At 40.6% G+C, this 25,518-nt stretch overlaps 1 protein-coding gene across 2 annotated transcripts; it reads left to right on the top strand.

Annotated features, from left to right (window-relative positions):
- Window positions 1–1,536: 1,536 nt before the first annotated feature.
- MTPAP (mitochondrial poly(A) polymerase) lies at window positions 1,537–25,261 on the top strand. Of its 2 annotated transcripts, none has more exons than XM_066384676.1 (9): window positions 1,537–1,996; window positions 4,500–4,672; window positions 5,184–5,417; window positions 6,373–6,597; window positions 10,853–11,064; window positions 14,513–14,739; window positions 22,439–22,531; window positions 22,613–22,686; window positions 24,527–25,261. In XM_066384676.1, exons 1-9 carry the CDS (start codon window positions 1,792–1,794, stop codon window positions 24,887–24,889), a joined length of 1,806 nt encoding a protein of 601 aa, XP_066240773.1. In that variant the 5' UTR covers window positions 1,537–1,791; the 3' UTR covers window positions 24,890–25,261. The 2 variants fall into 2 exon arrangements, with proteins under 2 accessions (XP_066240773.1, XP_066240774.1); XM_066384677.1 differs by lacking the exon at window positions 1,537–1,996 and adding an exon at window positions 3,627–3,751.
- The last annotated feature ends 257 nt before the right edge of the window (window positions 25,262–25,518 follow it).

Here is a 25,518-nt window from a genome sequence, read left to right as displayed (position 1 = left end):
TAGCTAGATAACGTACAAAAAAAATGGTGACTTCATTTTTAGCAGCAGTTTGTATTTCTTTTTATTGTATTTGAACTCTTTGATAAGGGACAAGAAAGTAGAGTGATTCTTTGCCAATAAAATAAATTTTCCAAAAGTGTCAAATAATTTTCCAGAAATTTTTTCCAAATATAAAAGTAACATATATTCACTATAAAGAATTAAGAAAACACAGATAAAAATAATGGAATAAAAACATTTAGCCTGACCAGGCGGTGGTACAGTGGATGGAGCATCGGACTGGGATGAGGAGGAGCCAGGTTCGAGACCTCGAGGTCGCCAACTTGAGCACGGGCTCATCTGGTTTGAGCAAAGCTCACCAGCTTGAACCCAAGGTCGCTGGCTTGAGCAAGGAGTTACTCGGTCTGCTGAAGGCCTGTGGTCAAGGCACATATGAGAAAGCAATCAATGAACAACTAAAGTGTTGCAATGCGCAACGAAAGGCTAGTGATTGATGCTTCTCATTTCTCCATTCCTGTCTGTCCCTGTCTATCCCTCTCTGTGTCTCTGTAAAAAAAAACCAAAACAAACAAACAAAAAAAACCTTTTCAATTAAGATTTTAACTCTTTAAAATAAAATTTAGAAATATATTATTTAAAATCTTTAAAAAATTCAAGGGTATAAAAGTAACAATCCTCCTTCCACACTTGTCTTCCAGCCTTTCAGTTTCATTCCAGTCAACCAAGGCTACCAGTTTTCCGTGTATTCTTCCAGAGGTAGGGTGCCTACAAGCAAATGGGCTGTGGGTGTGTGTGTATTTGTTCAGTGTCCTGCCCACTATTTGTTTTACTTAGCAATGTTAATAATATATCTTGAAGATAGTTCCAGATCAGTAATATAAAGAGCCTCCTTATTCATTTAGGATATTATCTTTTGCTATAAAAATCAGCTGCAAGGTTGAGCAAGAAAATCTATACAATAAATTTCTAGAAATAGAATTGCTGGATCAGAGCTTATGTGATTTGTAATTGTGACAAATATTAAACTTTCTGAAGGACATACTAAAAGTTTGATCTTCACTAGTTCAAAGAAGTTCAGACACTGTTTATATTTTAATTTTTATTACAAATCCTAGTTTCATAAATAGTAATGAAGTGGGAAAGAAGCCCCTAGAGGGTTTTGAAAAACAAACAAAAAATATAATGGCATGATCACAACATTCTAGTCAGTGGGCTGAGAACAGACTATACTGGGCACGATAAAAAGAGGCAATCCAGTTACTGTGTATGCTATGGAAAAAATATGGGCAAGCAAAATGCGGCAACATGTAAAAAAAGGATTATACTCCATGACCCAGTGGGGTTATATAAGGGATGCAAGGTTGGTTTAATACCTGAAGATTAATGTAATTCACCATATTAAAGGAATAGAAAATAAAACCATAATATCATCTTGATAGACGCAGGAAAAGAAAACAACATTTGACAAAATGTAACATCCCTTCACGATAAAAATGCTTAATAAACAAAGAGAAGGTAATTTCTTCAACCTGATAAAGGGCATCTGCAAAACAGGCACAGCCAAGATCACACCTTCTTACGACCTTGCTCTCTGTTTCTCTCCACAACTTTATTTGAAAGGGGGCGTGTCGAATCTATTAGCGTCTTCTTGTACAGAACTAGTGGAGAGTGGAAATAAACGACGTCTGAAAACTCAAGTCTTCATTCCGGACTTCAGTTCTCCTTTTACAATCGAACGTCTTACGCCTAGTTTGACCCTCGAGGGTTCCCGTTGTTGCCGCCTCAGTGCGCATGCGTGGAAGCTGCGTGCCCTTTAGTCTCAGTGTTGCTGCCGCTTTGGCAATGGCGGCCTGCAGTGTGGGCATGTTGGCCCGTTTACCCATATGTGCTCAGAAGAGTCAAGTCTTGCGTCCAATCCACAGGCTTCTCAGCTACCCAGGAACTGCGGCCGCGGACGCCAGGGGAGAACAGCCGTCCTCGGGGACCGTAGAGACAGGTGATGGCGCCGTGTCCTCGCTCTGCGCCGTAGCCGGCCCGACTGCGGGCAAGGGAAGGGGGAAGAAACGGGGACCGCGGGCGAGCGCGCGGCCGGCAGAAACGGCCGTGGGACCCTTGGCGACAGAATGAGGCTGTGATCCGTGCTGCTCTGTCTTCCTGGGGCACCGGGGCCGCCGCTGGTGCTTGCCGCGGTGGCGGGGCGGGCGCCGTGCCTTTCTCCGCGGACCGGCGTGCGCCGCATGGAAATCGCTTAAGCCTCTGACGCTTCGGTCCGGAGCCCAGTTTCCTAGTGTGTTACAATGTGGTCGAGTGATCGCAGTGATGACGACAGGAGGGCCACGTGTCGTCGCTTACGTCGTGATTCATAGCTGTCTCCGCCTTTGGTACGAGTTGTGGGTAGTGAGCAGTGTCGTGAGACCTTGAGGAGTCACAAGAAGAACCCCGGGCTCGCGGACCCAGGGCTCTGCCCGCGACGTTTACTGCCCTCGACTCCATTCTTCTATCGATTTTGAGCAAACTAGACCTGGTAACTGATAGACATTCGCTGGAGCAGGCATTCTAAATGATGTGCTTGGCCACGGCCGGATGGCTCATTTGGTTTTAGAGCATTTTCGGGAATCGCAAGGGTTTCCGGTTTGATCCCCGGTCAGGGCACATACAGGAACAGATCGATGTTCCTGTCTCTCTCTCCCCTTTTCTTTCTCTCTAAAATCAATAAAACAAAAGTAAATTGATATGCTGATATGCTTGTGTACTAAGAAGCCCACTCCCTATTACAGAACCCCTCTTATGATCAGTATTTACACTCCATAAAGCGATCTAGTGAGACAGGTGGTGTGTCAGCGCCTCACTTTTCCAGGTGTGAATAGGCTCAGAGAGCCGAATGACGTGTGCAAGCTCATATGGCTGAATTTGATGTAGACTTCACGTGGAGCTGCCACACAAAATGTGTTCATTTCTACTGTTTCTTGGAGCTGTAGTTTTAAGATAAGTGACATTATTTCTGGGAACAGTTCTAAAGTAGGCCAAACGTGCAAAATGTTTTCCTATAAAATACATGATAGGATTGCTCTCCTCATCAGACTCCATGAAAGACTCGTGTTGACAGTGAGAAATGTTACTTAATGGGACATTTCCTGGGAATCCTGATTGGGTTGCTTTTAGTAGAAGCTGCTTCTCTTAAAAATTCTTAAGAAACTCTGAAAATGTGACTAAGGAGTCTGCCAAAGAAGCTATTATAATTTAACGTCTGTGTAGTACTTTAAATTTCAGAGTATTTTCATATCCTCTTTGAAAAATAAAACTGTAAAGTAAGTATGGAAGGAATTATTATTACTCCATTTGATAGATGAGGAAATGGGCAAGTCCAAGTGGCTAGTTCAGACTTACCCAGCTGTTCAGTAGCTAAGATAAGAACAAAATCTTGCCTGACCTGCGGTGGCACAATGGGTAAAAGCGTTGACCTGGAACGCTGAGGTTGCTGGTTCAAAACCCCTGGCTTGCCTCGTCAAGGCACATATGGGAGTTGATGCTTCCTGCTCCTCCCTGGCTTCTCTCTCTAAAATGAATAAATAAAATCTTAAAAAAAAAAAAACAACAACAAAGTCGTGATTCCAAAACTACTTATTACAGCTTCGTTGTCTTCCTTAGGAAAGTGTTTCATTTAAATGGCTAAGTATTCAGGGACTCCTATGGGGCATAACCAGCAACAAAGTCCTAATTTGAATGAATTCTTCAGTTTTGAAAAGGGAAGGTAACTACACCTATTCTCACTTGGAAGCATTTTATCATTGAAAGGAACTTGAGACACATCCAATTCAGCTTTTCACTCAGTGTGAGAACTCGTTGCCAAAATGTCCCTAGCAACTGATGAGGAGGACCCTGTTTCTAAAGCAGGCAGTTTCATTTTTGTTCAAGCTCTAATAGTTGAAAAACGTTTATAATGAGCTAAAATCTACTGATTTCCCATTTCTTTGTTAATCTTAGTTTTGTCATAGCTTTCACCTGAGTAGTGAGAGAACCCTGATATAAGAATAAAAATTATGAAGTGTATTCTTCAGGTCTGTTGGGTGCCAGTGACTGAAGCTAATTCAAGTTAGCTTCAGTAGAAAAGGGAGGAAAACCAGCTGGTGTCACCAAACTCCAGAAAGAGACATGGCTGCTGAAGGCAGACAGGATGGATGTGGTCAGTATGAAGTATTGTTTCCTCAGCTGTTGTTTGGAGGCTTCATTGTCTCCCAATTCTTTTCCTTGGGAATGTTGGTGGGAGCATGGCTACCAGCAGCTCCATGCTTATGTACTCGTTGAAGGAATAAAATTTAATGACAATCACAAGAGAATGGTAGAATCAGGTTGTGTAGCTTCACCCCTTAGAAGAGAAGAAAGAAATTGAGATTAGGATAAAGTCTTTAGTTAGATATAAAATTTTATACACTTCATCAAAATATGCTTTAAGTTATACATGTGTATGAGTGTTGGAAATGATTGTGTCTCATTCATAGGCTCTGAAAACAGGACTCCCAAAAAGAGATTCTCTGAGGTGCAGAAAGAAAGGCGAGAACAGGCACAGCGGACTATTTTAATACTTTGCCCAAATAAAGTCAGTGAAAAAAAGTTTCTCAAATATTTATCTCAACATGGACCTATTAATAATCATTTCTTCTTTGAAAGTTTTGTAAGTATTTAAAAAAACAACATAAATTATTATTATTTTTCTTTCCTGCTCTTTTGCCTCTTTGCAGTATGGTAAAGTTAGATTCTCTTTTGCTATCCTACACTTTTCTTTATCTAAATTTCTTTAATGAGGGGTTTTTGTGGGGTTTTTTGAGATATGATAATAGAAATCTTTACAGAAAGATTACAGAATTACAAGCAGTATATAACTGAAGAATTTCATTATTTGAATACTTTTTGTACCATTATTTTAGGGCTGAAGGCCTTTGGGAGGGAACTCTGTTTTGCCTTTTAATTTTTCTATTTCAGCATTCTTTTTAGCTTCTCTTGACTATTATTTATATTGTTCCTTAATTTATTTATGATTAAAACCAATGCTCCTATTAGAAGCACTTATAAATTTTAAAAATGTTTTCTCATGTTATAATAATTGCTTTGAAATACAAACTAAAATATTACTGTGGTAAGTACATCATTTTGAAATGAGTTCTCCTTGCATGTTTTTGATGTAGGGTCTTTATGCAGTTGTAGAGTTTTGTCAGAAGGACAGTGTCGCTTCACTGCAGAGCTCAGCTCGCACCCCCAGCATGGGCACAGACGCTGCGATTCCCTTCAGGTCGCGCTTTTTCAACTTGAAGTTGAAGAGCTCATCAGACCAGACTTCGGAACAGTCCAGTGTACCATGTAGTAACCAGTCGCCTCCTTCAAACAAGAAGCTTTTTGAATTACTTCGTGATGCAGAAAGTGTAAGTTATAGGTATACTTCTCCAACCTAAAAAATATATATGTGCACATGATTTTGTATGTTATTATTATTAAATAATGTACCATTTGTACGCCTCAGAGGCACCTGCACTCTCCCAAAGCTTTAGGCCTTGAGACTAGTCAGGCTTGCTTTCTCTTGTTAATAACGTAACTTGTACATGGCATTGTTCTTCAGATTTTAAAATCTTATTTCTGGTTTTAATTCTTTTTCCTACTCTAATAATGTTTATACACTGTATTAGTTTTGTTTTTTATTAGACTTATCAGAGGTTTAGCTAGTTTAAGTAGTCCTTTCAAAGAATCAGTTCATGTTTTGATTTTCTAATTCTTAAAATTTTACTTGTAACTTTTTATATTCCATTTACTCATTAATTTTTCTTGAATGCTTTGTTCCACTAGTTTTACTATTATTTTCAAATATGAGCATTTAAAGCTATGATTTGTATTTTAAATATTTAATTCCAGTGCACACCTTCAAAATGTAGTCATTTTGGCATCTCACATACACACACAATTGACATTTTAGGGAACACAGAGTTTGGGCCTCCCTTACTTGAAGCATTGCTTATCTCTGGTGTTTCTTGCCTTTAATATTAGTTCTTTTGTCCCCTCAACTTTTAAAATGTCTAGTTTTGTGGTTGTTCTTGACCTCTTCTGGAGCATTTTACTATTTTCATTTTCCTAAAACAATACTTTGTACTCATTGCCTAAGAAAAGTAGTAGTTTTAATTCTGGTTAACTTATTTTGCTATTGTTATCATTTCCCATTGCTTTTTAAAGAATATTTTACAAAACTGGCTTTTAAGGCTGAAGAAAAATAGATTGTATATTAGTAAGGTAGGGCTCTGAAGCCGTTAAATCTCTGAAGGTAAAATGACAATTATTTTATATGACCTGTACATTTTCTTCATCTTTTGTTTTTCTTTGGCCAGCTAGATAGATGATCAGCTGAACACCCTCTTGAAGGAGTTCCAGCTCACGGAGGAGAACACAAAGCTCCGCTATCTCACCTGCTCGCTGATCGAGGACGTTGCGGCTGCCTACTTCCCGGACTGTGCTGTGCGGCCCTTCGGCTCGTCAGTGAACAGTTTTGGGAAATTAGGTTGTGATTTGGACATGTTTTTGGATCTAGATGAAATTGGAAAATTCAGTGCTCACAAGGTAATTAATTTTCTTTATATCACTAAAATTAAGATATTAGAAAAGTAAAAAAAGTCTTTGTATAAAATTATGTGTATTTTTAAACTTAGTAAACATTGTGGTTAAAGAATATGGCTTATTTGATATTGATTCTTTTTAACTGTAAAGTCTTTCTTTGTATTTGTTTAATATGTAATCATTTTTTGGAGAAAATTCTATACATAAATAGTAAAATGGTTCTTTTCAAGAGGTTGGAAGTTTTCGATTAGGCCAGTGTTACTTATTGTGTTATTCAGATTATCTGTATCTTAACTAATTTCTTATCTTTGTGACCTAATTATTGACATATTTTTAAATCTCATGATTTTTGGCTTTGCTAACTTAGAATTTTTTTGAGTTTTGTTTTATTCAATGACTGTTAGGTACTTATAGGAATTTTATTATACCTTTTTATTGGGTTCATTTGCCATTAAATTATATCCTTTATCTCTTAAGTTATTTTTGTTTGTTTATATGGCTACTTGCTGTTTACCTCACATATCTTTTATATCTTTCTTTTCAGCCTTTGTATATATATATATATATTGTTACAATTTGGGTATAGCTCTTATAAATCACTAAATTTTACGCTTTTACTCAAATATGTAAGTCTGAGTTCATTGTATTTGTTTATTACTGATAATTTTTGGATTCATTTCTGTCTGATTTTTATATTCTATTTTTATGCTTTGTTGTTGCTTTTCATCCCCTTTCTTTTCTCCTTCTGTATAATGAACGCTTCCTTTCTCCCTCCACCCGTTTCCTCTTGCAGTGTGTAATTTAGGGACTCCATTCATGTTCTTACTCACCTTCACATCTAACTGTAAAGTTAGCCTGTATCTATCTCTGCCATCCTCCCAAACAGTGTAAGGGGTTCAGTCATTTAATTAAAACTTTGAGGCCCTGGCCGGTTGGCTCAGTGGTAGAGCGTCGGCCTGGCGTGCAGGAGTCCCGGGTTCGATTCCCGGCCAGGGCACACAGGAGAAGTGCCCATTTGCTTCTCCACCCCTCCCCCTCTCCTTCCTCTCTGTCTCTCTCGTCCCTTCCCGCAGCCAAGGCTCCACTGGAGCAAAGTTTGCCTGGGCGCTGAGGATGGCTCTGTGGCCTCTGCCTCAGGCGCTAGAATGGCTCTGATTGTGACAGAGCGACGCCCCAAGATCGGCAGAGCATCGCCCCCTGGTGGGCATGCTGGGTGGATCCCGGTCGGGTGCATGCAGGAGTCTTGTCTGACTGCCTCCCCGTTTCCAGCTTCGGAAAAATACAAAAAAAAAAAAAGAAAAAAAAAAGAACTTTGAAAAAGCATGTGTGGGGTTTTTTTTGTGGGTTTTTGTTTGTTTGTTTTACAGAGACAGAGAGACGAGTCAGAGAGGGATAGATAGGGACAGACAGACTGGAATGGAGAGAGATGAGAAGCATCAATCATTAGTTTTTCATTGCGATACCTTAGTTGTTCATTGATTGCTTTCTCGTATGTGCCTTGACCGTGGGCCTTCAGCAGACCAAGTAACCCCTTGCTCAAGCCAGCAACCTTGGGTCCAAGCTGGTGAGCTTTGCTCAAACCAGATGAGCCCGCGCTCAAGCTGGCGACCTTGGCGTCTTGAACCTGGGTCCTCTGCATCCCAGTCCAACACTATCCACTGCACCACCACCTAGTCAGACCAGACCTGCTTATTCTTGATAAAAGTTTTTTTATTTTCTTTGTCTTTTCATTGTGGAGCTCCTACTTTATTTATTGGTTTCTCTTGTTTGAGTTTATCCTTTCATATAAATTTGTGTGTTTGTATTTTAAAACAGAATGGACTAGGAAAACAAAAGTTAAAAAGATGTTATAGCAAAGAGACTAAACTAGATTTTTAAATTTTTAATGTTTTAAGAGGCAGTTCATTTTTTAATCTAATATAAAAGTTTGCTAGTAAATAGAAATCTATTTTACCAGCCAATGACAAAACTCAATAGAGAAAATATAACATTGATTTGTAGAGATTGTTTGCATACATGTCACATTTGTATATTTTTAAATCTTCAGTTCTGAGTATAAAATAATAGTTACAGAATCGTATAAGGTAAATACCTCTGGTTTCACTACTTCCAGAGAAAATTATGAGTAACTTATTTTATTATGTATTTTTTTCTTTTTATATAAAAAATGCTTTTTATTTATTTTTTTATTTTTTGTTTTTTTTACAGAGACAGAGAGAGAGTCAGAGTGAGGGATAGACAGGGACAGACAGACAGGAACGGAGAGATGAGAAGCATCAATCATCAGTTTTCCGTTGCACATTGTGATACCTTCGCTGTTCATTGATTGCCTTCTCATATGTGCCTTGACCGTGGGCCTTCAGCAGAAGGAGTAAACACCTTGCTTGAGCTAGCTACCTTGGGTTCGAGCTGGTGAGCTATTGCTCAAACCAGATGAGCCCACGCTCAAGCTGGCGACCTCGAGGTCTCGAACCGGGGTCCTCAGCATCCCAGTCCGACGCTCTAGCCACTGCACCACCGCCTGGTCAGGCTAGAAATGCTTTTTTTAACATAAACTTAATCTTTATAGATTGATTATAACTTAATGTATACAGATTATAACTTGATTTTCCCCCCAGTTAATATTGCTTTGGCAGTTCAATCTGCTATATCCTTTTTAATGGCTTCAGCATATTCCTGGGAATAAATGTGCCATGGTTTACCTAACTAGTCTGTTATTTTTTAGTCAACTAGGGTAGTTTCTTTTCCCCCCACCATATAATATTCTTTGGTTATACATAACAGAAACCAATCAAACTAGTGTAAAAACGGAAAAGAAGTAAAAGAGGAATCTTCACAGAACCCAGAGTGAGGAATGTGGATGAGGCTTAGGAAAGGACTAAAACTAGGAAGTATAAACTGTAAAGAATCCATGAAGAAATAGTTCCACACAATTTTGCTTTATTTTCCCCTTCACTCCCTTCTTCTCCCCCATTGATTTTCTTGACATTTTCATGTTTGCGGTATAGAGTACACCTGCCCCAAACTTTTGAGTTACATATTTTTTCAGTCACGTGGTTGCCTCTGAACCTTAATTCCAGTTCCTAGTAGAGATCTTTGGATGAATGAATGGTGCATGTCTGCAGTGCTTAGAGTAGCTGCCCAGGCCTGGCCCACTCATCTGGGATTAAGGAGGTGGGTTTCCACGATAAACATGATTGGGGCCTGAATCCTTTCAGTAGGAATGCATTCTAGGAGAGAGGTAGTGAAGAGTGGGGAGCCTTACAGATGATACTTCAGTGAGTGAACAGCTTTGTAAATTGACTCATTGATGCAAGTATTTCTTTGGGGTAATGTCCTCATACTTTAATAGCTAATCAGAGTATACATTTAAAGTTTCCATAGATATTGAAGTTGTCCAAAAGGTACATCGAAGTTTACACTTCCCCTGACCCAGCACTCCTGGGTTTGGCTAAGATTAAGTGGAGTACACTCCCCTGACAGAGTGTCCGCAGTTCCCTGCACCGCCCACTGCGGGTCCTGTCGGCCTTTTGTCTTTGCCAGACTGATCAGTGAGAGGTCTCCTGTAGTTTCTAGAGAACAAGCACATCTTTTACTATGTTTCTTAGCCATTTTATTTGTTCTTGTTAATTTCTTATTGAAGTCTTTTTTTGCCTAATTTTAGAATTGGATGGGTTTTCTTCCCTTTCATAGGTACAGACACTTCATAAATTAGGGAAGGTAGCACTTTATGTGACACTTGTCTTACTTTTTTATCTAGAAGTGAATAGATGCTTTGTCTTAGATGGTTTTAATTTTTATGTAATTGTATTTCTTTTGTGTTCTAGAATTTTGTATAATGCTTAGAGAATCCTTCACTATTCTGAAATTGTGAAAAAACTCATTGTCTTCTAGTACTGGACTGATTAAAGTCTTTGATTCATGTTGTGTTTACTTTGGATTTTGGACCACAGTAGGGATTTAGGGTTTTTTTAATGGTCTCTTGCCTCATTTGTTTTCCCAAGTAATTTGTAGTTAATTTAATTAAACATTAGATTTCTGTGTGTACTTAAGTCTACTTACTTATTCTGTCTTTTCTTTTGTCAACCAGCTGGCCTTGCACCTGTATTGTCACACCTGCTTTTGGCTGTGTTTTATTTTTTGTTTTTGTTTTGTTTGTCTATATTTGCCAGAAATGATTTTGAACATCTTTTTGGAAAAGTTTATGTTAGAATTTCCTTTTTATAAAAAACTCCTGTTTACAAATGTTTTTATTTAGACCTCAGGAAATTTTCTGATGGAGTTTCAAGTGAAAAATGTTCCTTCAGAAAGAGTTGCAACTCAGAAGATCCTGTCTGTGATAGGAGAGTGCCTTGACCAGTTTGGCCCTGGCTGTGTGGGGGTACAAAAGATATTAAACGCTCGCTGTCCGCTGGTGAGGTTCTCACACCAGGCATCTGGATTTCAGTGTGATTTGACTACTAACAATAGGTATGAGCTCTTAAATGTATCATCTTAAATGTGAATATTATAAGGTATGAGCATGGTTTTTCTCGTACAGAATAGTCTAGTAGCTTTGGACTCTTAGACAAACTCTAATGGTACTCTTTTAAAGATTTGAACACTTGGTTTGAAAAGTATGAAACGCTTTCTCTTATACAGAAGAGTTTTTTGGTATTCACAAATAAAATGTTAGGATATTATGTTACAGTGTTATCGTACCTAACATCATCTTCTAGAAGGACTGCTTCATTGTTATTACTTATGTTGCTGATGACAACATAAAAGTACCTTCAGAATATAGTCTTTGCTATATGGTCTTCTAAATGTACTGAAAAAATGAAGTAGCAAATTGCTTGTGACTTCTGAATTACCTCCAGATATAGTCAACTTTGTGTCCTACACAAATTTGGTCTTTGCTTAAATCAGAAGGTAGTCTGAGCCCTGGCCAGTTGGCTCAGCAGTAGAGCATTGGCCTGGCATGTGGATGTCTCGGATTCAATTCCCAGTCAGGGCACACAGGAGAAGCAACCATCTACTTCTCTGCCCCTCTTCTTCCTTCCCTTCTCTCCTTTTCTTTTTATCTCTGTCTTCCCCTCCTATAACCATGGCTTGAATGATTCAACCAAAGTTGGTCCAGGCACTGAGGATGGCTCCGTGGCCTAACCTCAGGTGCTAAAATAGCTCAATTGCCAAGCAGCAACCCCACATGGGCAGAGCATTGCCCTGTAGGGGGCTTGCTGGGTGGATCCTGGTTGGAGCACATGGGGAGAGTCTGTCTCTCTGCCTCCCCACCTCTCTCTCAATAAAAAAAAAAACTTTAATTAAAAAAAGAAAGTCTGCCCTGGCCGGTTGGCTCAGCGGTAGAGCGTTGGCCTAGCGTGCGGAGGACCCGGGTTCGATTCCCGGCCAGGGCACATAGGAGAAGCGCCCATTTGCTTCTCCACCCCTCCGCCGCGCTTTCCTCTCTGTCTCTCGCTTCCCCTCCCGCAGCCAAGGCTCCATTGGAGCAAAGATGGCCCGGGCGCTGGGGATGGCTCCTTGGCCTCTGCCCCAGGCGCTAGAGTGGCTCTGGTCGCAATATGGCGATGCCCAGGATGGGCAGAGCATCGCCCCCTGGTGGGCGTGCCGGGAGGATCCCGGTCGGGCGCATGCGGGAGTCTGTCTGACTGTCTCTCCCTGTTTCCAGCTTCAGAAAAATGAAAAAAAAAAAAAAAAAAAAAGAAAGTCTGAGTCATTTTAGACTGTAGTTTTTATTTAGCATATTTTCACTTTATTATCCTAGCAACTATTTGCTTAAGAAAAATGGGATAAGAATAACAAGTTTTCATACTGATTACTTTTTTTTATTTTTTTGATAGGGAAAGCTTCCTAATTGAAAAGTTTATTTTTTAATTCTAGTATTCTCATTGCAAGTATTTTATTTTATTGTATTTGTAACATAAGTAATCACAACTAAAAATATTCAGAAAATCCCAACTAGGGCAGTTTTAATTAAAATCAAATGTCCACTAACAACACAGTGCTGAGGACTTCTGAATTTCGCTCAAGTAGCCCTTGGAGCAAAAATATGCACTGCACTTTCTAATATTAAAATTTCTCTCTAGTATGTAAAGTAGAACAAAATGGTATTTATGTTTTAATAGTGTTATTTTCATTGTCTTGTTGGGACAGGTTTTTAAAAATTTGTTTTAATGTGTTTCAGGTTTTTAATCCTTACATTGTTTCTTTTTTTTCTTTTTTTACAGAGAGAGAGTCAGAGAGAGGGATAGACAGGGACAGACAGACAGGAAGAGAGAGATGAGAAGCATCAATCATTAGTTTTTCGTTGTGCATTGCAACACCTTAGTTGTTCCTTGATTGCTTTCTCATATGTTCCTTGACCGTGGGCCTTCAGCAGACCAAGTAACCCCTTGCTTGAGCCAGCGACCTTGGGTCCAAGCTGGTGAGCTTTGCTCAAACCAGATGAGCCTGCGCTCAAGCTGGCGACCTCGGGGTCTCGAACCTGCGTCCTCCGCATCCCAGTCCGACTCTATCCACTGCGCCACCGCCTGATCAGGCGCATTGTTTCTTTCCTTTTTTTTTTTTTTTGTATTTTTCTGAAGCTGGAAACGGGGAGAGACAGTCAGACAGACTCCCGCATGCGCCCGACCGGGATCCACCCGGCACGCCCACCAGGGGCGACGCTCTGCCCACCAGGGGCGATGCTCTGCCCCTCCGGGGCATCGCTCTGCCGCGACCAGAGCCACTCTAGCACCTGGGGCAGAGGCCAAGGAGCCATCCCCAGCCCCCGGGCCATCTTTGCTCCAATGGAGCCTTGGATGCGGGAGGGGAAGAGAGAGAGAGGAAGGAGGGGGTGGGGGTGGAGAAGCAAATGGGCGCCTCTCCTATGTGCCCTGGCCGGGAATCGAACCCGGGTCCCCCTCACGCCAGGCCGACGCTCTACCGCTGAGCCAACCGGCCAGGGCCTGTTGTTTCTTTATGTTAGATACCTCACACTATTTGATACTTATTTTCAGCTTCATTGACAGACAAAATATTTTTTTATTCTAAAGTAAAGGTAACGTTTATTATTACAAGTTGTATAAAAACAGCTTTTTCAAAAATGATGGAAAAATATTTGAATCCATGTGATACTTATAGTAACATCACACTACATAGTAAGGCATTTAATCACTGAATTTCTGATTTGCTATTTCTTCTATTCTCTTTAAACTTAGGACATAAATGCCATTGTAGAAGTTTATAGACAGTTTGAAGGTGATACAGTTAAATGAAATGTGCCCTGTGTTTTTTAAGAAATTGCAAGGCATGTTTTGATCCGTAGAAACTTAAATATTTAAAGATATTTCTGATTATTATTTGCATTGTAACATTATGACTCGGAAACTTATGGAAAATAGGCTCTGAGATCTCATTTCTTAATAGACACTTTATCTTTGTGGGTTTTGGTTTTTACAAGTAGTAGACTTAAGTAATTTTGTCTAAAGTTGAAGGCATTTATACTTCCTTGATAAAATAAGTAGAATAGTTACTCTGTTTTTAGGCTGACTTGTTTACTAGAGGCTAGATCACTGTGGTGTGAAACTGGGGCAGAGCCCTGCTTGCGTGTTGCTAGTTATTACAGAGCACTGCATAGTGTGTCTCCCTGATTTAAGCCATGTTTAGGACCTTTGATTTTTAAGTTGTAAGTTTTAGAACTACATCGTAATTGTCAACAATTTAGAAGAATGTTTTAATAGTAATGCATGCATTTGATACTCAAATTCATATTGTTTTATATTGCAAATATATTATACTTTTCATTTTCTGGTCATGGTGTTGTGAATATATTCAAGTATAGGAAGATATATTTAGGTATGTTTCCAGGTATGTGTTTTATTAACTGTGGGTCATAATTTGGGGGGTTGAAAATTCTTTTTATTTTTCTCTTTTGAAGGATTGCCTTGAAGAGTTCTGAACTGCTCTATATATTTGGTTCCCTGGACTCCCGAGTGAGAGCCTTGGTGTTCAGTGTCCGGTGCTGGGCTCGAGCACACTCATTAACCAGCAGTATTCCTGGTGCTTGGATCACAAACTTCTCCCTGACCATGATGGTCATCTTTTTTCTCCAGAGACGATCACCCCCTATTCTTCCAACAGTAGACTACTTAAAGACGCTAACAGGTAAGTCCTGAGGCAGTATCTCATTTCTTTCTGACACTTTGAGTGAATGACCATGTGTTATCAAAGTCATGCAATTTGTCTTCTGTATTTGTAAAGACTTGTGAATCTAAAATTTAAATGCTTTTTATTTTTAATGCCCATAAGGAGTCATGTGAACAGAGGAATTGTGAAGCAGAGGCCTGTATTTTCTGAGGATCTGGGCTTTTTGGGTTTTTATGATTGTTTGTTTGTTTTTGCATCAGTTGACAAGGTTGCTTACAACTATCATGAGATGTTTGGAGCCTCTCCCTTAGTTTGACGAGCTTGGGAAAAACGTGTCCCAAATGCAACTTTTGTGCAGATCACAGATTCATAGGTGGCTTTCTAAATCTGAACCTATTTTCCGGTTTCTGTCAGTTTCTAAACATTATTTTGTGATGTTCTAAAATCCTAAATTCTTTTTAGTTTAAAGTTTGTAAGCAATCTAAGACAAATTTTAAATTTAGTATGCTATTTATGTTATAAAAAATTGAAATTTTGATAGACTGCTCAAGGAGATATCAAAGTATTAAGATCCTAAATTCTAAAAGGAAGATCATTTAGGGATACACTCAAAATGTATGTACACTCTAGTCTGCCCATCCTGTATACTGCCAAATGATTTTTTTCTTTTTCTTTTCTAAATGAGAGGAAAGGAGATAGAAAGACAGATTCCCGCATGCGCTCTGGCCGGGATCCACCTGGCAACACCCGTCTGAGGTTGATGCTCTGCCCATCTGGGTCCATGCTCGCAACCACGCTATTTTTAGCACCTGAGGCGGAGGCTCCATGGAACCATCTTCAGCACCTGGGGCTGACATGCTTGAATCCATCAAGCTGTGGCTGTGAGATGGGAAGAAAGAGAGAAAAAGAGTGAGAAAGGAGAGGGGGAGGGGTTGAAAAGCAGATGGTCATTTCTCCTGTGTGCCCTGACTAGGAATCAAACCCAGAACATCCACATGACAGGCTGATGCTCTACCACTTAGCCAGTTAGCCACGGCCTGGATATTCTTATAAAGTACACTTCTAAGTCTTTCCTGTTTAAAGTGACTTTAGCCTGACCAGGTAGTGGCGCAGTGGATAGAGCTTCGGACTGAGACGCAGAGGACTCAGGTTCAAAACCCCAAGGTTGCCAGCTTGAATGCGGGCTCATCTGGCCTGAGCAAGGGCTCACCAGCTTGAGCATGGGTTGCTGATTTGAGCCCAAGGTTGCTGGCTTGAGCAAGGCGTCACTGGCTTGGCTGGAGCCTCTCGGTCAAGGCACATATGAGAAGCAATCAATGAACGACTAAAGTGAAGCAACTATGAGTTGATGCTTCTCATCTCTCTCCTCCTCTCCCTGTTTCTATGAATGAATGAATGAATGAACAAAGTGACTTTAAAAGGTGTTTTATTCCCTGGAATAAACCCCAGTTTACTTAGCTTGTTCTTTAAGGCTTTCACTTAAATTTTCCAACCTCTTCTCCCACAATTCCTCTTTAGTCATTTTACGTCCCTGCCAATACTGCAATTACTCTCATCATATTTTGTCCTGGCTGTGTTCACACTGTTTGTTTCTCTGCCTGGTTCTGTAAGTTTCTCTTCTATGCCCCTTTCCCTTTTTTATCCAAATTATAAATGATCTCCTTTCCTGTGAACAGTGTAAGTGCAGTGTGAAATTGAGCTCTAAAGAGAGCTCAGTGTGATAGGTTAATGGAGAGGAGGAAGTGTTCGGGTGGAGTGGCGGTCACGTTGCTCACTTCTGAGGTTGAAATAAAGGGCCACACCATGCCTGTGTCTTCTCCTTATTTGGTGGTGTTCATTCATGTTTATTGGTTACTTACTGTATGTTCCATGTTACCTTGTTGCAGTACGGATACGGACAATATCCTCAGGAACACAGTCTAGTACAGAGATTTAAAGTTCTAATATTTTGGGGAAAGAATATGATTTGTAAACAAATTTAAAATAACATGTTGGGTTTTTATTCCAAATCTATTTTTAAATAAGTTTTAATAAATGTATTCACATCTTATGGCACTGAAACAGATGAAACTCGTTTTGGAATTCCTGAGTTTTCTACTTCATAGAACCACATTGGCCGTTCACAGCTCCTGTCACACGTGGTGCGCAGTCTCAGGCTGCTCTCTGCTGCTTCTCTGCATCGTGCTGTAGGTGTGCATTGCCCACAAACGCAAAGGGCATTTGAGACAAGCTCTGCTTTGGTTTTTGAAGTCTTGAATTAGTTATAAAAGAATTTTTCACATTTGATATTTTAATAAAGGTTATCAATATGGGTTTTTTTTCTAATTAAGATTTTAATTTTTTTGTTTATTCGTTAATTTTAGAGAGGGAAGAATGGCGGTGCGGAGAAGTGGGAAATATCAACTCCTAGTAGTTGATTTTTGTATGAGCCTTAACCAGGCAAGCCCTGGGTTTCGAACCAGTGACCTCAGCATTCCAGGTTGACACTTTATCCACTGCACTGCTACAGGTCAGGCCAGTTTGGATTTTTTTTTTTTTTTTTTTTTTTTCCAGTTTGAATTTTTAAAAAAAAGGATAAAGTAGCCCTGGCCGCATAGCTCAGTTGGTTAAAGCATTGTCTGGATACACAGAGGTTGCCAATTCAATTTCCCCTTCCTCTCTCTTTAAAACCAATAAATAAAATTTAAAGAAAAAGAAAAATATATATTTTTCTTGCTTTCTTATTTATTTTTTTTTTTGGTTTTTTTATAGAGACAGAGAGAGAGGGATAGGGAGAGAGATGAGAAGCATCAATCATTAGTTTTTCATTGCGACACCTTAGTTCATTGATTGCTTTCTTATATGTGCCTTGACCGCCGGCCTTCAGCAGACCGAGTGACCCCTTGCTCAAGCCAGCAACCTTGGGTCCAAGCTGGTGAGCCTTGCTCGAGCCATATGAGCCCACGCTCAAGCTGGAGACCTCAGGGGTCTTGAACCTGGGTTCTCCACATCCCAGTCCAACGCTCTATCCACTGCGCCACCGCCTGGTCGGGCTTGTTTGGTTTTTAATAGAGGCTGCATGAATTTCTGGAATACCTTCCAGCACTTCTAGAACTCTGTTAACCACTGTTTGGAGCCTAAAGCAAGTTCAAGTCCAGACTTGATCACACTGTGTCGACAGCTCTGCATGAGCTGCGGTCTCCTCCTCTTTGGGACTCCTGGGTGTACACCAGGAGCTTCTGCACTAGGAACGGTGACCATCTGGTGGTGTTCTGTCTCACGACTCTGTCCCTTTGCCTGAGATGGTGTTCTCCCTGCTCTTCTTACATGGCAAACGTCCTCAGAGCTCAGCCAGGGAAGAAGAAGAGAAACTCAGTCCCGGTGTCTTGTGCTAGGTCTCTCCTGCCTTCCTCCCAGGAGGCAGTGCTCTGTCGGCTCCCAGGCACCCTGTGCACAGTGTACTGTGACAACGGTTAGATTGTGGCAGTTCTTCTATGACTGTCCATGGCCAAGCTTCTCTAGGGTGGCTTTTTTTCTTTTTTAATTAAACTTTTAAATTTATTATGTTACCATGGATTCAAGTGTCCCACTCAATATAACAGCCTCACCCCACCAACAACGTGTCCCCCATTATAGAGAGGCTGTCTCTGACGTCTCTGCATCTTTGTTCCTGGCTGAGATTCCTTCTAGTCATCTACTATACCAAAAACATTTTTTAATTCTACTTTTGATTGGCATTTGGGTAATTTGAACTTTGGGACTATATTATAGGTAGTGTTAGTGTGCCGATTCTAGCACATTTCTTTGTTTGTTTATTTTATTTTAGAGAAAGGAAGGGAGAAAAAGGAACATCAATCTGCTCCAGTATGTGCCCTGACCGGGGATCGAGCAGGCAACCTCTTCGCTTCTGGATGGAGCTCTAACAACTGAGCTACCTGGCCAGGGCTCTAGCACATTTCTTTTGGTGAACACGGGTGCTCATTTCTGTCAAATTTCTTTTTTTATTCTTTTTAAAGCCGAACCTTTATTTTTTAACTTTTTCAATTATAGTATATATTCAATATTATTTTGTATTATTTTCAGGTATACAGCATATATTGGTCAGACAGTCGTGTACTTTACAAAGTATTCCCCCTGATACAGGAGTGGAGTTTCTGAATCTTAGGATTTGGGTATATTCAGCTTTAGGGACATTGCCAGTTTCTATAGTGTAAACTCCCACAGGCATTGTGTACAAGTCCTAATTGCTGCACGTCTGGGATACCTGGTGTTAATTCCTCTGAAGGTAGCTGTTAATGCATGGGTAGTGGCTTCAGGGTGTGCTCTTTCCCAGTGACTAATGAGTCTGAGGACCTATTCATATACTTATTAGCCATTTGGGTATCTCTTGTGAGGTTTCTGAAAGTTTTTTGCCTATTCTTTATTGGATTATCTATCATTTTCTTATTTGTAGGAATTCTTTATATATTTTATAAATGAGTTCTTTGTCACATTCTCTGTATATATCTAGATATCTCAAATATAGGTACACTGTGGTCTCCTTTCCACTCACTTAATATTGTCTGATGAAAACTATGGTTTTTCAAGTGTAGTTCTATCAGTTACACATGCAGATAGGGAAAGGGTAAACGTGTTCTACAAACTCTTCTTTCTACTGCTTTTGACTCTCCCTGTGGGTAATCCCTTTTAACTCAAACGGCCGGCCTGTTTGGTATTTTACACACACATTTCTAAAATAAAATGCTTGAATTACAGTTTCTTGACTTTAATTAGGTTAGATGCTATCACTCCCCTTATGGAAAACGAATGAACTCTTTCCTCCTGTGTCCACCCCAGATCCCTCATATTTTGAGGGTAGCTATAGCATAATTCTGGTAAACATTATTCACATCTGAGCCATGGAGCAAAGTAAATTTTCTCTCCTGCCCAACTTGTTACATTTTTTGAAGTTAATAGTTTTTAATACTACTACTTTTTTTGTTTGCTTAATTTTTTAATCTACTTAACATTAATTGAACCTCCAACTTGCTACCGGTTGTCTAAATCTTTTCTCAGAATAGTTAGAAGCAACAAATATTCTATTAGTTCTTCCCTGCCTAGTCTCTAATTTTCTAGTACTTTTTCTTTTTGTTTTATTTAGTTTCATGTTAGGGGCCTTTCTCAGGTATCCGGTAATTGAATTACTGCTCATATTTGAGTTAGAAACTAGAAAGTTAATTTGAATCTGTGAGCGTAGGTGGCGTCTGTTGCCTGATTCATGTTCATTGTGGGACAATTTGGCTGGACTGTTTCATGTAGGGGAATTTTAGATGTCACTATCTTTGGGTCATTCCTTTTGGGCTATTTGTCTTCTCCAGAAATGACTCTTCTAATCTTTTTTTACTGGAAGAACAGGACTGGCTATGAGGCTATGAAGTTTTCTGTTGGGTCAGAAGCTCTATGGAGTCTTAGGGTTCCTTGAATCATCGGCTTGCAGCCCTCCAGTCTGAGCTGCAGGGACTCTGCCCTTACTGGTTTCTTCCTGGCTCTCCGTAAGCTGGTTAGGAGTCAGTGTTCTCAGATATCCTGAGTCATTGCTACTTGTCCATCTGCCCTTTAACTTAAAATTTTTTTATTGCTCTTACTTCTTCTGTTCTCTATATTTCAAATTTTATATCACTTTACTGTCGTTTTAGTGGTGTTTTTGGAGGAGTGAAGATTGATGCTTGTGTTTATTTCACCTTTTTGGTGTGTGTGTATTTTTCCGAAGTGAGAAGGGGGGCAGGCAGACGGACAGAATCCCACATGCGGCCAGCCAGGATCCACCCGGCATGCCCACCAGGGGGCGATACTTGGCCCCTCTGGGGCGTTGCTCCATTACAATCAGAGCCATTCTAGTGCCTGAGGAGCTTTGGCTGCAGGAGGGGAAGAGAGAGAGAGAGAAAGGAGAGGGTGAAGGGTGGAGAAGCAGATGGGTGCCTCTCCTGTGTGCCTTGGCTGGGAATTGAACCTGGGACTACCACATGTCAGGCCGATGCTCTACCACTGAGCAAACCGGCCAGGGCCTATTTCACCTTTAGCCTGTGCTTTTTTTTTACAGAGACGGAGCGAGAGTCAGAGAGAGAGATGGATAGGGACAGACAGACAGGAACAGAGAAAGAAGAGAAGCATCAATCATTAGTTTTTCGTTGTGACTCTTTAGTTGTTCATTGATTGCTTTCTCTTATGTGCCTTGACCGTGGGCCTTCAGCAGACCAAGTAATCCCTTGCTCGAGCCAGCAACCTTGGGTCCAAGCTGGTGAGCTTTGCTCAAACCAGATGAGCCTGTGCTCAAGCTGGCGACCTCAGGGTCTCGAACCTGGATCCTTTGCATCCCAGTCCGACGCTCTATCCACTGCGCCACCGCCTGGTCAGGCTAGCCTGTGCTTTTAACCAGTGTGTAGGCTGCCTCCCAGAGAGTCTGAGTGTTATTGGAACATATGACATGGCAGGAAGAACAGATGGAACTTTACCTAGTCTGAGGAATTACCTTCTCCCTTTCTAACTTCTCTCTGACAATTTTAGATAAGCATTCAAAATCAAAGATTAGTGATCATTCAGATTATTGGTTATGTGCCTGTTCTGTGTTAGACACTTGTAGGTGAGACTGGGTGGAGATGCAGCATGAATAGGACAGTGGCCTTTGTGGTCCCAGACTGGGGTCAGGAAATAGCTACCTGAAATCCGAGTGTAGGGAGAGGAATGCTGAGGAACAGAGGGTGGAGCAGCAGCCTTGGAGTCAGGAAGTGCTTTCAGGTCGGGTGGCCAGTGATTGGAGTTTTGAAGAGTGGGAGTTTGCCTGCAATATTGTACAGTGAATGGTGAGGGATTTTGTGGTAGTTCTATGTTTATCAATAATAGGGAAATGATTACCTGTAAAGATATAAATACTGTTAGAAGAGGGGAATGTTTAGGTCTAGTGTGCTGTTAAATTTCTTGTATTGAATTCCAATCTTAGAAATTAGCTATTTGACCTGACCAGGCGGTGGTGCAATGGATAGAGCGTCGGACTGGGATGTGGAGGACCCAGGTTCAAGACCCTGAGGTCGCCAGCTTGAGCCCAAGATTGCAGGCTCGAGCAAGGGGTCACTCAGTCTGCTGTAGCCCCCTGGTCAAGGCACATATGAGAAAGCAATCAATGAACAACTAAGGTGTCGCAACAAAGAATTGATGCTTCTCATCTCTCTCCCTTCCTGTCTGTCCCTATCTGTCCCTCTCTCTGACTCTCTCTATCTCTGCCACAAAAAGGGGGAGGGGGGATTAGCTGTTTGGGTTTTTTTCTCCAAAACTCTTGGAGCATCTCACTTTGGATAGATTGTTGAAAATAAAGCATAGAAAGATAAGACTTGAAATGGAGATCAAATGAAATGTGCTTGAGGAAAATGGTGCCGAGATTTGACTTGGTGAAAGATGGAAGCTGTCTGCATTTTCATTTGTAACTATAACTAGAACGCTAATCACCTCAAACAGCCAACTAAGAAACATTGGTTTTTGAGAGGCAGTTCTCGTAGGCTAGAGTAATCATAATGTCCATTTTACTGTAGTATAATTATTCTAAAATTTTACATGGAGTTTTAAAGCCTGTTAACTGTAAGTATGTAAACACTGAGTCATAGGAAATATTAATCTTTAACTTTTATTTAATTACAGATTTCTTTTCTGAAGTAAGGAATACCTTTTGAAATATAATGAGAAATATTTTTATTTCTGTTTATATAAGACGCAGAAGATAAGTGTATAATAGAAGGCCACAACTGTACGTTTATTCGTGACTTGAATAGAATTAAACCTTCAGGAAACACAGAAACACTAGGTAGGTGTTTTTCTTTTTTCTATTTTTTTTTTTTATTGAAACGGACTTTCCCCTTATTTTCCTTGTTTTATTTTCTTGCAGAATTACTACTGAAGGAATTTTTTGAATATTTTGGAAATTTTGCTTTCAATAAAAATTCCATAAATATTCGACAAGTAAGTAATAATTTAATATTTGGTGATTTGGTATCTGGTATCTTACTGTACTAATATTTAGTTTTTAAAACACTGTGACAAATTTTATTACATTTTAACTCTGAAGTAAATAGATACAGATGAGGAAATTGATGTGTGAAGGAGCTACCTAAGGTCAGTCACCAGCTCTTCCAGCATCTGATACTGTAGCTTTCAAAATGTGGCATATATTCTGAGAAGTTTTCTGGAGAGCATAATTTTACATGCAGTTGTTTTGAAATTTGGATTTGTGTTCCTAGGAAACAAATTGGATATCTGGTTGCGAGGGTAGATTTTAGTGATTCCCTCAATTTGAGCCCTTAGGATTTAGTTTATTTAAGTGAGTGAATTTATGGTTTTGGTTCATCTGAATAGCTGGGATGATAGACATTTTCTGAAGAAGAAAATTAGAGCAGAACCCTAGGCAGAATTTGTTCATAAGGCGGGGTATGGGTCTATTCTGTTTATCATTTGGACATTTGGTTACAACTCTTACAAGGTTGGCTTCTCATACTCAGATTTTTGTTGTTGTTTCTTCAACTCTCCTTTGCTTCTTCTTTCCTAACTTTTATCCTGCTGGTGGAGATTTTGTTAAAGGAAGTGTGGGGAAGAGAGAGAGCAGAAACACCAGCTCCGGCTTGAGGTTGGGCAGAGGTCACCGGACATAGTTCCCTGTCCTTGCTGCACTCTCACCCCTAGGGCGTGGGGAGGACGACATAGTTCCCAATCCTTGCTGCACTCTCACCCCTAGGGCGTGGGGAGGACGACATAGTTCCCTATCCTTGCTGCATTCTCACCCCTAGGGGTGGGGAGGACGACATAGTTCCCTATCCTTGCTGCACTCTCACCCCTAGGGCGTGGGGAGGACGACATAGTTCCCTATCCTTGCTGCACTCTGACCCCTAGGGGTGGGGAGGACGACATAGTTCCCTATCCTTGCTGCACTCTCACCCCTAGGGCGTGGGGAGGACGACATAGTTCCCTATCCTTGCTGCACTCTCACCCCTAGGGCGTGGGGAGGACGGACAGGCGGCACCCTGCTGAGCATTGGCAGGAGGGAAGTTAGGGAATAAACAGGTGCTTGTACACATTGGAGAATCTTAACCATTTGTTTTTTTAAGTAATATGCGATATCATTTGAAAGAGGAAAAGATGCCATTGGCTAATGGATCCTTGTGGCTCTCATGAGTCATAGCGTGAGCTTGTTTCCCTGTGGGACGTCCTAACCAGTGAAGCCCTATTTAAGCTGTCCCTCAGGAAAGATAGAGTAGGACACTGCAGTGTTTCATATTGCGGAGTGAATGATACTTTCTTCCTTTCTTTCTGCCTGATTATATACGCAGGAACCATTAATTGCTGTATTTTATTTTAGGATCCTAATTTCTGTGCTTCTTTTTCCACTGTAATAGTTGCTTTTAGCAAGTCTGAAAAATAAATGTATCTTCACATTATATTCTGTCATTTTCTTTTCCCATTTCTTTTCCTTCCAAGCTCTGTTAGGTAAAAGATTGGTTATTTTAAAATACTTTTACTGACCGACTCAGTCCACTCTCACTGTGAGCAGTATCATTCATAGCTCATAAACTGGGTTAGCGCTTATCTAAAGAGCACTCAGACACTGCAGTGAGACATCAGGCAGTCATAAGTACCCACACATGCACAAATGCCTAACATGCACTCATACCCAGTCCTCTTAGGAAGGAAATGCTTTACTCTGTAAAATCCTGGTATTTTACATGTTTTTGACATTTTGTTAAACCAAACTGTTCTATCTGAGCCCTTCATGTATGTGTGAATTTTTCTTGCTTGTAATAAACTGTAGGGAAGAGAGCAGAACAAACCTGAATCTTCTCCACTGCACATTCAGAATCCTTTTGAAACTTCTCTCAACATCAGCAAAAATGTAAGTCAGAGTCAGCTGCAGAAATTTGTTGACCTGGCCAGAGAAAGTGCCTGGATTTTATATCAGAACGACAAAGGCCAGCCCTCCCCAGCTCGGAGCCAGCCGTGGGGGCTGGCAGCCCTGCTGCTGCCCTCTGTAACCAAGAGCGCGTCTCGTGCCAAGAAAAGCAGGAAAAAGCCTGCGAGTGAAAGAATTAAAAACTTGTTGGAGTCCATAAAAAGTGGCAGTGCAGAAAATTCCTCAAGCACCAATGGGAAAAGAACTGTTAATACTGAGTCCTAAGCTGCTGCTTTGCTATAAGAACTGGTCTTATTCTGTGCAGTGGTCTGTGGACTGCCGGAGGAACTGCTGTGGTCTTTCTACAGAGCTCAACCTTCCGCTGAGGCCTCTTCACGACCTTCGATCCTCTCACCGGGCTCTTGACCTGGTCCGAGTTTCTGGGACATTTTCAGGCTGACCAGGCTGCTGCCCAGTGGCGCTTCATGAAACTGCAGCCACAAGGACGGGAAGGAAGGTTGGAATGACCTTTAGTAGCTACACTGTGCAGAGCGAATGGTGAAAATCGGTTTGAGCATCATCCCACTGCTGATAACCCAATGTCAGTCCTGGGTGTGTACTACAGTCAGTAAATCCAATAAAGCTTCCATCATGGTAGGACTGTTTCATATGTATTTTTGTATTTTTTCAGCAAAGTCTCTTATTCACTTATAAATTAAAACAGGTTGGTAAAAAAAAAAAGTAATGATTTCAGAAACTGTTTATGTTTATATTTTTAAAAGATAGGAATGCACACGGTTGGGTTACTATGGTCTAGGATTCTGCTCCATGTTGGTACATTGTATTTTAAATATTATTTAGTTCCTTTTCCTGTTATTTCTTTGTGTGTGTGTGGCAGAGACAGAGAGAGAGCG

This window comes from Saccopteryx leptura, chromosome 5, assembly GCF_036850995.1.
Source record: "Saccopteryx leptura isolate mSacLep1 chromosome 5, mSacLep1_pri_phased_curated, whole genome shotgun sequence".
Classification (NCBI taxonomy): domain Eukaryota; kingdom Metazoa; phylum Chordata; class Mammalia; order Chiroptera; family Emballonuridae; genus Saccopteryx; species Saccopteryx leptura.
The sequence above is the reverse complement of the archived record's forward strand: the minus strand, read 5'-3'. Positions and strand labels throughout refer to the sequence as shown.

Coding starts and splice junctions, on each gene's coding strand:
- MTPAP (XM_066384676.1), top strand. CDS start 1,792: ATGCGTGGAAGCTGCGTGCCCTTTAGTCTCAGTGTTGCTGCCGCTTTG. Junction 11,065..14,512: donor GATTTGACTACTAACAATAG/GTATGAGCTCTT, acceptor TCTCTTTTGAAG/GATTGCCTTGAAGAGTTCTG. Junction 22,532..22,612: donor AGGAAACACAGAAACACTAG/GTAGGTGTTTTT, acceptor ATTTTCTTGCAG/AATTACTACTGAAGGAATTT.